Source organism: Corvus hawaiiensis, chromosome 22, assembly GCF_020740725.1.
Source record: "Corvus hawaiiensis isolate bCorHaw1 chromosome 22, bCorHaw1.pri.cur, whole genome shotgun sequence".
NCBI lineage: Eukaryota > Metazoa > Chordata > Aves > Passeriformes > Corvidae > Corvus > Corvus hawaiiensis.
The window spans coordinates 4115063-4126976 of record NC_063234.1 but is presented as its reverse complement, the minus strand read 5'-3'; the positions used below and the strand labels follow the sequence as shown (position 1 = coordinate 4126976).

At 59.5% G+C, this 11914-nt stretch overlaps 2 protein-coding genes across 2 annotated transcripts; one reads left to right on the top strand and one right to left on the bottom strand.

Annotated features, from left to right (window-relative positions):
- The first annotated feature begins 28 nt into the window (after positions 1–28).
- Positions 29–6889, top strand: KLHL21 (kelch like family member 21). The gene is made up of 5 exons (XM_048326359.1): positions 29–80; positions 615–1663; positions 2859–3264; positions 4737–4809; positions 5159–6889. The coding sequence occupies exons 2-5, from the start codon at positions 622–624 to the stop codon at positions 5450–5452; spliced, it is 1815 nt and encodes a 604-aa protein (XP_048182316.1). The 5' UTR covers positions 29–80; positions 615–621; the 3' UTR covers positions 5453–6889.
- ZBTB48 (zinc finger and BTB domain containing 48) lies at positions 6786–11912 on the bottom strand. The gene is made up of 10 exons (XM_048326362.1): positions 11429–11912; positions 11183–11379; positions 10381–10492; positions 9913–10005; positions 9510–9596; positions 9019–9173; positions 8727–8863; positions 8239–8403; positions 8022–8110; positions 6786–7934 (listed from the first exon to the last, which is right to left on the bottom strand). The coding sequence occupies exons 1-10, from the start codon at positions 11894–11896 to the stop codon at positions 7647–7649; spliced, it is 1791 nt and encodes a 596-aa protein (XP_048182319.1). The 5' UTR covers positions 11897–11912; the 3' UTR covers positions 6786–7646.
- Between the last annotated feature and the right edge of the window lie 2 nt (positions 11913–11914).

Below are 11914 nucleotides of genomic sequence, written 5' to 3'. Positions count from 1 at the left end.
GGCGCGGGGCGCGCTGGGAGCGGCGGAGGGGCGGGGGCGGCGCCGGGAGCGGTGAACGGAGTGGGGAGCGGAGCAGGGCGGTGAGCCGGGTCCGATGGTGGCTCTTACCGGGTGGCTGCGGGCCCGGGCGGGAGGGGGTGGCCCTGGGCTCACTGCGGGGCCTGGTTGGTGGTGGTGGTAGGCCAGGCAGGGCGCCGGAGGGTCTACCCTGAGCCGGACCCTCAACCCCGAGCCGAGCCCCTCCGCCCGCGCTAACGGCGGTACCCGGAGCCGGACTCAGAGCGGGGCTCCCTCAGCGCTGTCTGCGCTCGGGGCCGGCCTTGTGTTCTCCCGGTACCCTTGGGCGGCTCCTGCTGAGCGCCAGCCTGGGGCCGAGGGCGCGGGGCTGGGCGCGGTAGCTACGGGGCCCTGGGACCGGCCCGAGCGGGGCCGCGCTTCCAGCGCCGCCGCGTTACGCAGCGGCCGCTCCCGGGAGATCCCGGCCGGGACGGGCTTCCCGAGCCCGCCCGCCGCTTCCTTGCCTGATCTCCGCCTCCCTTTCCCGCCGCGGGAATCGCTCGGGGGTCGGTCCCAGCGGGTCCGCGCAGGACGTGACCCAGGTGCCCTCCCCGCAGGCACGGCATGGCGACCGGCACCGGCGGGACGGCAGCGGCTGCCTCAACGACGGCGGCGGCGGCGACGGGAGAACCGGCACACGCGGTGTCGCTGCTACGGGGTCTGAGCGCTCTGCGGGCCGAGCGGAGCCTGCTGGACGTGACGGTGGTGGCTGGCGGGCGAGAGTTCGGGGCTCACCGCGCCGTTCTGGCCGCTGCCTCGGGATACTTCCGCGCTATGTTCGGCGGGGCCCTGCGCGAGTCGCGGGCCGAGCGTGTGCGGCTGCACGGCGTCGAGCCCGAGTGCCTGGGGCGGCTGCTCGACTTCGCCTACACCGGCCGCGTAGGGCGGCTGGGCCCCGACATCGCCGAGCGCCTGCTGCGCGCCGCCGACCTGCTGCAGTTCCCCGCTGTCAAGGAGGCCTGCGGCGCCTGGCTGGCGCGGCAGCTGGAGCCCGCCAACGCCCTGGACATGCAGGACTTTGCGGAGGCCTTCGCCTGCCCGGAGCTGGCGGCTGCCGCCCACCGCTTCGTGCTGCGGCACGTGGGAGAGCTGGGCGCCCAGCTGGAGCGGCTGCCGCTGCCACGCCTCCTCTCCTACCTGCGGGACGACGGGCTCTGCATCCCCAAGGAGGAGGCTGCCTTTCAGCTGGCGCTGCGCTGGGTGCGCGCTGACCCCGCCACCCGTGCCCCGCTGCTGCCCCAGCTCCTGGCCCACGTCCGCCTGCCCTTTGTGCGCCGCTTCTACCTTCTGGCCCACGTGGAGAGCGAGCCGCTGGTGGCCCGTTGCCCTCCCTGCCTGCGCCTCCTGCGTGAGGCCCGCGACTTTCAGGCTGCCCGCCTCGACCGCCACGACCGGGGGCCCTGTGCTCGCATGCGCCCGCGGCCCTCCACCGGCCTCGCTGAGATCCTTGTCCTCGTCGGTGGCTGTGACCGTGACTGCGATGAGCTTGTCACCGTCGACTGCTACAACCCACGCACCGGCCACTGGCGCTACCTGGCCGAGTTCCCCGAGCACCTGGGAGGGGGCTACAGTGTTGCTGCGCTGGGCAACGACATCTATGTCACTGGTAAGGCATACAGGGAATGAGGGGAACCACCCCTCAGGGCTGGAGAGTTCTGTTGAAAATATGTGCTTTGTAGCAGTGGCACTTGGCTTTTCCTGGGTAGTAGAGAGTTTGGGACTTGGCTTGGGTGCCTGCAGCCTGCCAGCAGGCATGGAGACTCCTGGAGTCGGTGCTGGATTTAGCAGCTGGTCTCAGTCCAGGAGCTATTTTGTCGTGACTAATGCTGCTGAGCACGCTGGGAGAAGTCACAGATCTTGTAGTTAGAACTTTTTAACCGTCACTGAGGACAGGGGTGATGTAAGAAGGTTTTGAGTTTCTCTCTGAAGAAGATGTTCAGGTTCAGAGCCCCCTGAATCACAAGCTAGGCGCATGCTTGAGGCAGAGGCATGTGAGGAAGCCCCAGGTTCCTTTGCCAGCCCCTGTGAGTCACAGTACCTTCCCCTGCACAAATCCTGCCTTCTTGCTGGGGCTGCAATTACTTCTGTCAAGGTGACACCAATATGTAAGTTTGGCTGTTAAGCTGTATGCAGATGCCTCCTTTGAACTACATCCCTGTGACAGCTGTAACAAACTGAGGCCCAGGACACTGACTGCTGTGGAACAGTGTGCCCTGGGTGTGTAAGACACCCTGGCAGAGCTTTGAAGAGCAAGTCTTGTGCAGGTGAACAGAAAAGCTGTGTGTTCTCTAGTCACAAGCAGAAAACAAGGCCCTGGTTTAAGGGCAGGGTTGTAAAAATGATGGGTTACCACATGGATGTGGCTTGTTTTTACAGAAGCCCTTATGACCCCTGGGAGTTTCCTGGAGTGAATCCAGGCAGGTCAATCCTGCTGGGAGCCGTGTGCAGGCTGCTGCTGGGGATCTTGGGTTGTTGTGGTCGGTGTTAGGGCTGGGAGGTTCCCGATCTGCCAGCAGCACCACTGCCTTGGCAGCTTCTGGGTAGCAATGGAGGGCAGGCTGCAAAAGAGAGAAGCTGGGGTTGGAGGACAGAGGTAGTAAAATGTGAAAGACTCATTTTGAGTCACAGCTGGATATGGACTAGGAATGACGTGGGAGAAATCCTCCCTGGCTTGCTGGGAAAGAAACAGTGCAAAACTTCCGTTAGAATCCTTGTGGCACACGTGCCGAGCGAAAGCCCTCTCCTCTGTCGCCCTTCCCTTTGCGGAGCCCGGCTCTGACGTGTGTTGTGCTGTGCCACAGGGGGCTCGGATGGGTCCAGGCTGTACGACTGCGTCTGGAGGTACAATTCCAGCGTGAACGAGTGGACGGAGGTGTCGCCCATGCTGAAAGCCAGGGAATACCACAGCTCCACGGTCCTGGACGGGCTGCTCTACGTGGTTGCCTCCGACAGCACGGAGCGCTATGACCACACACTGGACAGCTGGGAGGCCCTGCAGCCCATGCTGTACCCCATGGACAACTGCTCCACCACCTCGTGCCGTGGGAAGCTCTTTGCCATCGGCTCCCTGGCTGGTAAAGAGTCCATGGTCATGCAGTGCTATGACCCAGACAGTGACCTCTGGTCCCTTGTCAACTGCGGCCACCTGCCCCCCTGGTCCTTCGCCCCGAAGACCGTCACGCTCAACGGCCTCATGTACTTCATACGGTGAGTAGTGGGAGCAATCACTTCCCTCCCTCCCTCCCCATGAGGAGAGCCCAGAGCTTCCCTGGGAAGGTGGATTTTGCAGGTGGTGGAGGGAGAACACTGGGTTGGGACAGCACCTGATGGTGCAGGGAGGGCTGTAACACCTCCTTGCTTGTGCTGGTGGGCCTCAAAGAGCTGCCCATAAAATAGTGTGAAAATGTCTGAGTGTAACCCAGGGCTGGGGAACAGGCAGGTGTAAATCCGTCTGAAGTCAGCAGCGCTGCTTGGAAATTGGCTTCTCGGTTTCTTCAGCTCCTGGTTCAGCCCCCCTCGTTACTATAAATAAGCATATAAGCTCCTAGAAAACGTTAAACTCTAGTGCAGGAGAGGACATCTTGCGTCTCAGCAGAGATAAGAGGGCTGAAGATGAAGTGATTGGTCACTATTTTTAAGCACCTTTCCAAATTGGGACTTAATTACCCATCTGAAGCTGTCCTGGTGGCGCAAATACTTCAGTTATCCGCTTAATTAAAAATAAACGGGAAGGCATGCTAGGGCTGGAGCATTTCATTTCCCTGTGTTGACTCTGAGCAAACAGAGACTTCTGTGATGGCCTCCAGGCACTTATCTTCTTTTAATCTCCTCTTGGCTTTGCATAAAGTAGCAGCTTTGGCCCAAGACTTTTTATTTGATCCTTTCAGGTCCAGCCAAGTGTCTTGCTGGTGGCTGTTCTGGTCAGCTGGTTTCAGTCCATCCTGCCAGGGTGTTGCAGCTGCTCAGCTCCTTGTCACAAACTGATTCTATAGAATTTCCTTTTTCTTACCCATTTTAAAGTACCAATGATTGGCACTTCAGGATTTCAGATCACTTTGCATCTGCAAGAGTCAGTGGGGAGATGATCAGGGTTAGGTGTTCTTTCCTCACTTCACGTGCTGTGCCCGGGCTGCTGCTCTGTTTAGAGCTGTGGGATAATCTTTGGAGGGCAGAGGAGCGGGTTGCAAGTAGAAGTGGCAGATTGGTTTAATAGCTCAGGCTAAAGGCCCTGACAATCCCTCATGCTGGGACTAGTTTCATACCTGTAAATAATGCACAGCAGTGAGGTTCAGGTGTTCTCTGCAGTTGCCCCAAAGCTGACCCAGAGTGGAGAGAGGAGGCCCTGGTCTGGCTGCTGGCCCTGCCTCGAGCTGCCTTGCAGCATCTTGATCCCATCTGTACCAGAACTGTCTTGGAAGAACTGACAGCTTCTCTCCAGCTGCCCTGACCTTGTCCTCCACACATTCTTGTGTTAGCAGCGCGTGTCTCTAAGGCACAAACGTCCCTCACCTGTCACTGTCGCCCTCCTGTCTGGCGAGCAGGGTGGGTGAGAGAAGTCCGGGGGGATTACGCTGCCTCCCCGGCTCTTCTCTCCCCTGCCCGCCTAAATTTGGCTTTGGCGAAGAACTCGAGCGGCGTTTCTAGAATGCAGAAGAGTAATTTTGTGTTCTGTCCCCCAGAGACGACTCGGCTGAAGTGGATGTTTACAATCCATCGAAGAACGAGTGGGATAAAATCCCTGCCATGCTTCAGGTAGGACATTTGCCTGCCTCTAGGATGTCTTAAGTGTTACAAATGAGTTTCTTTTGGGTTTTCCTTTGGAAAACCAAGAGCTTTTTAGAATCAGAACCCCTTGCATGTGGAGCTGGTTTAAGCGTGTTGGAGTCACTGGGAAGACAAGTCCCAGATGTGGTGGCATGTCAGAGTGTGCAGCCCAGCATGTGAGAGCTGTGGGCAGCACTGGTTCAGAGCCCAACCTGCAGCTGGTGGGCGTGAAGCTCCCTCCAAGGAACAGCTCCCAGATCCCACCCACCCCCTCGATCAGCTGTGGGATCAGGCAAACACCCCCTGATCGCAGTGTGTGTTTATTGTTACATTGCAGGTTCATGTTGGAGGGAGCGTGGCTGTGCTTGGCGGGAAGCTCTATGTCTCAGGGGGCTACGATAACACATTTGAACTCTCGGACGTCCTGGAAGCCTACGACCCTGAGACGCGAACGTGGAGCATCGTGGGCCAGCTCCCCGAGCCCATCTTCTGGCACGGCAGTGTCAGCATATTTCGGCAGTTCATGCCAGAAACCACACAGGAGGATGACAGCATCACACTGGACAACACCATCAGCTTGAGCAGGCAGAACCAAAACCTCCACAACCAGAACCTCAACGAGCTGCCTTAGCACAGGAAGCGGCTTGACAGAGTCCCTCATCCAGAACCTGGACTGCTTTGGGAGAAGGCTGAGGCAAACCAGTGCTTGGAAACAAAACCATGCTGATCACAGAGGGAGCAAGAACTCTGGCTGTTGGACGTGATGCTGTGGGCCTGCAGGCAGCGAGGCCTCCACTGCTTCCCTCAGCCCTTCAGGGCAGGAGACAGCACTGCGCTGCCCACAGGGACCCAAGAGCTGATCCCTGGGGAAAGCACTTGTGCTGAACCACGCCACAGCACCGCTGCTTATGGCTTGTGACCGGACAGCTTTCACTGGGAGCTCCTTCACCCTGTAATGCTTCATTTGCCAACAAACTCCTTCCTTCAGTTTCTTTCTTGGGAGGGGTCTGTCTGGTAGGGCAGTGGTCTGGACACCCCCCTATATTCTGTGCCTCGGAGGGAGACAGGCTTCCTGTGCACGTGTTGGAATTGAACGGTAGTTATTTTAGTGGTTTTTTCCTCTTTTTATTTGAGGTTTGCAGTTTTATTTTGGCCTGTGTAAGATTTGCCTTTATACTTGCCCAAGTGCCCTGGCCAGGTGGGCTCTGTTTATCTACCTTTGCTGAAGAACAGCTGCGTGCAGTTTACTTGTGGAATGTTTCTGGAAGAAGCAAACAGCTGAACCTGCAGCATGGCTCCCTGGGAGCAAGTGCTGCACCTTCAGGAGAACCCCGAAGTGTGGCAGAAGCTAAGGTGTGGCTGGATGCATTTCTTTTTTGGTCTTTAAATTTTAGCCAATAGAGGAAAAATTTGCATTTAAACTGAATCCAGAGATGGAAACCCCGTGTACTCAATCTCTCGCCTCCAGGCTTGCCCCTGGATTGAGGAGCATCCGAGCCCCATTTCCGCAGCATCGGCATCTTCACAGCTTTACAGAAACGTGGTTTGCCCCAGTGCTGTCTGACGCTGCTGCACCCCTCAGCCACGGGGAACCCGAGCTGTTCTCCAGTCTGGAACACTGACAGTGCCTTGAGACCGCCGTGTGCCAGCAGGGAGGCCCCAGGGCCTGGCGCGGCGTCCCCTTGGTGTCAAACCCGCGGGCAGAGCCCGGCCGGGGGGTGCAGGGGCTGGTGATTCGGGGCAGCTGCTGCTTTTTTGGGAGCAATGGCCAATTCCCGACGGCGCCGCAGCCTGAGGCATTTCTGCTGAGCTATAAATAACGCACCCCGGTGCACGCGGCCATGCTCGCTGCTGGACCCCCAGTCCCACCCGCTGAGCAGCTACAGATCTGTATTTATTTTTTGTAGAATTCATTGTGTTGAATCTTCAAGTACAGTTGAACTCCATCCTTTGAAACAAAGGCATTTTACATTTGCAGATAATGTATTTTTATTCTCATAGTTTGTTTTTAAATTTACTTGCAGCAGTCAAGTTAAATAAAACCTGTTACACAATTCTCTGAGGGGAAGGGACCTGGAGTGAGATTTTATTGGGAGTTTCTCATTCCAGATATGCTTGAACTGGAGCCTCTCTGCCTCCTTGGTGAGTAGAGGGGGAAAGGGGAGAGAGCATGGCTGCGACTCTGGGGTGTGGAGGGTACACGCAGAGATCTCCCCCACCCTGGCACCACTCAGGCCACGGTTCTCACTCTCCCAGCAACCCTGGATCGGGTTATTAGTGAGCACAGGCACTTTGTGGCTGCTGGAGTGTGTTTCAAGTGAACTCAGAGCTCTGTCATCCCAGTGCTGAGCAGACACGGGTCATGCCCTGCCTATAATAGGGGAAAGAAACAGCAACTGACAGAAGCTTAACAAAACAAAGGAGAAATAAGGCACAAGTTAAACGGAGGAGTTAAGGAAAGGGCAGAGCCGCTCTCTGTGGGGGAAGGTGAGCTTTAATCACAAGCAGGGTGAGAGGGCTGGAGGAAAGGGGGGGGGCAGCACCAGCTCCTCCAGCGTCAGAAAGTGAGTCACAGTATGACATGGAGATAAGTCCCATCCCACTGCACACCGCGCATGGACACCGACTGGAGCGACCATTCTGAGGCATTTCTTCATTTGATACTCAATAACAATGTCATGGTGACTTCCTTTCCCTGCAGCCTGAGATAGGAGATTGGCAGAAAAGGAGGGGTGGGGGCTCAAAATAACAAGTGTGGCAGAAAGTGGCTCAGCTTAACACTTTACTGTGTTTCAGTAGAAGGGGATGGGTGGCCACACTACGTCTCAGTCTTCAGGAATCGTTGTTGTTATAATCAGCGATTGCTCAATCACGTCCGCTGGGGAGAAGTTCGTGTTTGAGCAGAGTTTCTGCACAGGGACCTCCTCGGGCAGTGGCCCACGGGCCAGCGACTCCACAATCACCTCGGCTGAGCCCACCTCCAGCTCTGGTGGCGGCTGCAGCACCACCATCACGTCCTTCTCATCCTCGATGATCAGGTTCCGCAGCTTCCGCTGCCGAGGGTTGTAGTTCTCCACTCGGTCGTGGATCTCCATGTGGCGTCTCAAGTGAGCCTGCAAAAGAAGGGGCATGTGGAGACACCCAGTGAGGGCTGGCTCCCCAGCGCAGAGCGGCGGCCCTGGAGCCGGGGAAGGCCTCACCTGCCGTGTGAACTTGTAGCCACACTCAGTGCACTCAAACTTCCTCACTCCCTTGTGCCGGCGGACATGGACACGCAGCTGTTCTACCGCTGGGAAGGGAAGCGGGAGGCCGTAGGCAGCAGCTCCATGTCATACAGGCTCACAGCAATGCCAACCCACCCACGGGAAGGAGGCAGCTCCTGCAGAGCCCCATTGAGAGCTGGAGCTCCAGCGTTACCTTTGAATGTCTTCCCACAGATGTGGCAGAAGTGGGGCCGCCCCTCCTGGTGCCGGCTGGCGACGTGCCTCAGCAGCGGCCCCTTCTCTGTGAAGCGCTGCTCACAGAACTCGCAGCTGAACGGCCGCTCCCCAGTGTGTGTCCGGTTGTGCTTGTCCAGACTCGCTGCCGTCAGTGGGGGAGAGACAGGGAGAGTGATCAGTCAGAAGCACAGCCCGTGCACCCCATCTCAGGGGCTGTCAGGCTGGCCAGGAAGGCAAGAGCAGCACAAGCAGTAGCTGCCTGTTCCAGCTAAGGGTCATGAGGAACGCCAGCTTGCTCCCTTTCTGTGCCACAAGGGCGGTGCAGGTGACAAAAACATGCTTTCCTTACTATCGGCCTGCACTCACAAGAGCATGGCTTTGCTCCTGGGGAAGCTGCTTTCTGGAGGTCCTGGATGCTGGAGCACAGCACTTGGCATGACCTGCTCCAGCCACACCCAGGGGTACCTTGTGTCCGGAAGGTCTTGCCACAGAGATGGCACTGGAAGGGCTTCTCGCCAGTGTGCGTGCGCAGGTGCATGTTGAGGTTGGCTTTCTGCGTGAAGGCATGGTGGCAGAACTCACACACGTAGGGCCGCTCATTCCTGTGGGCAGGGAAACATCACCGTCACCTCTGCCTCCGTCAGCTTCAGCTCCTCTGGGAAGAGGGTGACTTCCAGCCAACCCCCAGGCCTGCGGGGCAGGGAGTGCAGCCAGGAGAGCCAGGGTGACATAATGGAGGACACGGGTCACACTGTACCTGTGCTTGGCCTTGATGTGCATCTGGAGGCCATTGCGGCTCGAGGCCCTGTGCCCGCACTCTTCGCACACAAACAGCTTCTCTCCGCGGTGCTTGAAGGCCTCGTGCAGGCGCAGCTCTGTCCGGGACAGAAAGCACTTGGAGCAGGTTGAGCACTGCAAGGCCACAGGAGAGGAGGGGGTTAGGATTGGGGTACACCCTCACCAGACCCCACTCAGACCCGGCTTTTCCCCAGCTGCTCCAGGGACCTCCCTGCAGAAGCCACGGCAGCACCCCTGGCTCAGAGACACCCAGTGAGATGGGACAGCCCAACAGAGATGAAATGCTGGTCAGTGCTTGGGGCTGTGGGCTGCTCCTGTACCCAAACGAGTCCATTTCCAGTAGCTCTGTGCCCCACCCCCTCACTGACAGAGCCAGACAGAACATTGTGCCATTCCTTAGGCCAGGTCCACACTCAGGATCACACCCTCCCCAAAGCCCCTGATCCCTACCGCGTGGGGCTTGGGTGCGCCGTGCAGCTTTATCATGTGGCTCTGCAGGTCCTTCTTCTGCATGAACTGCTGTGAGCAGGAGGAGCACTGCGAGACAGGAGAATGGGGTCAGCTTCCAGCTGCCCCCAAAGAGTGGTTTCAGAGCAAGGAGAGGACCGGTGGGGGAGTAGAACACGGATTCCTGGTACAGCCACAGGAAGCCTCTGGCTGTGGTGCCTCCCTGGATCATATTTTGGCTCAGAGATGAGGGAACAACCCTCAGTGGGCTATCACGGACCAGAGAAGGGAACTGGTGCGCTCAGCTCTTGATGGGCTGGGCTGCTCTAGAAGGGAAAGTCTTGCCCCTGCTCCATGCCAGTGTCCAGCAGCACCCATAGAGATGTTAGATGCAGGCCCTGCTGACCTTGTACGGCATCTCCCCAGTGTGTGACACCATGTGCAGCCGCAGCTCCATCCGCCGCTTGAACACCTCGGGGCAGGCCGAACACGTGAACACCTGTGAGAGATGGGGTGGTGTCAGCTTCTGCAGGACCCAGAGCCCAACCTGGAGCCCACAGCTCAGCCCCCTGCCCAGCACATGGCACTGCCACCCAGCTACAGCGTTCAGCCCACACCCCCAGGAGCAGGATCTCGTACAGCACAGTGTCCTGGTGTGCTGAAACAGGAGTGAGGGCTGCGCTGTGTATCACGCGTTGAGTCCCAGCCACAGGGGCCCTGGCTATGGTGGTCCCAGCCATGGAACACATGCCACACAGTGCTGACAGGGGTCTGTTTGGAGCTGAGCATGGGCTGAGGCTGGGAAAAGGCTCCAGTTCCCCTCCTGCCACATGGCAGCCACGCTCCAGCCCAGCAGGGCAGCTCCTGGGCATACCTGTTCCGATCGGTTCATGCAGTTCCTGGCTTCGTGTTCCAGGAGATTCTCTTTTCTAAAGTAACATTTGCCACACTTGGAACACTCAAATGGCTTCTCTCCAGTGTGTTTCCTGGGGGGATGCAAATACAGAATCCCATCACTGCCTGTCAACAGCATCTGTGCAGACAGGCTCAGGAGGTCACAGGGAAGGGTGAGGTGGGTACTTCCCCCCCACCCCCACAGTGCTACTATTCACAGTTGCCCTAAAGCTGCTTTTATGCCACTTTCGTATCCCCTCAACAGCACAGCTGTTGGTGCCCACTGCACTCCACGGAACACCAATTCTGCAGGGCCAAGATTCTCCCCCAACACCAGTGAAGCAAAGCTTGAGCCCTCACTGCAGGGCCCTGCCCTGCTCTCGGTGATCCACCCTGGAGCTCCTCACAGAGCCCAGCCATGTGTCCCCCGCAACCCCGGAAACTTCCCCCAGCCCGGGCGAATCTCAAAGCCCAGGAGGATTTGCCATTGCCCACCTGCAGCCAGCGCAGCCCCCGAGGAGCCCCTCACATGGCCTTCCTGAGCCACAGCCCAGGACAGTCGATGCAGCTCTGGGACGCCCTTCATAGACATATAACCCTCCCCCAGGCCAGAGCACCCCCAGGGGCAGAGGGGACCCTCCTTTACCACCCCGGGGGATGCCGAGGTGCTGGGATCAGCTGGCAGAAATGGGGCCGCCCTTTTTTCTCCCCGGGAAGGGGCCGAGCCGTGGGGGCGGCGCGTCCCCCCGCGCGCAAGGGGAAGGAGAAGCCGGAGCGTTTACCTGTTGTGCACTTTAAGGTAATATTTGCTGAGAAAGGTTTTATGACATGTGGGGCACTCGACCGGCACCGCTGTACCTTTTCTGCTCCCCGGCGCCTTTCCCGGAGCGGGGGGGCTCTTTTTGCTCCGCAGCACCTTTTTCTCGGGAAGGGGCTCGGCGTCGCCGTCCCCCCGCCCGCCGCCACCCACCGCCGCCTCCTCCGCGGCTGAGGGGGAGCCCTGCGAGGGAACAGCGGCGTCACCGCGCCGCCGCCGCCTCCCCGCCGGGCCCCGGCCCCGCCGCCCCCCTCCCGCCCCCTTCACGCACCGCCTGCCCGCCGGGCTGCGGGGCTGCCGCGGGCTCCGGGCGGACGGTGGCGGCGGCGGCGCGGCGGGGCCGCGGGCGGAAGGCGCGGCACAGCGCCACGGCGTCGGGCACGCCGAGCTGCTCGGCGGCCGCCAGCAGGCGGGCACGGTTGTGCGCCGTGAGCGCCAGATGCCCGGTGTAGAAGAAGTCGAGCAGCAGCTGGAAGGTGTCGGCGAGGCCGTCGGGCAGCGCCACGGGCCCGCCGGGGCCGCGCGCGCGGAAGAAGCGGGAGCAGCTGGCGAGCACCGGCCAGTGCGCGCGGAACTCGCGGCCGCCCACGCCGAGCGTGGCGTCGCAGAACTGCCCGGCCGCGCGCTGCCGGTTCAGCTCCCGCAGCACCCTCACGCTGTGCGCCGCCGCCGCCGCCATGGCCGCCCACCGGAGCCC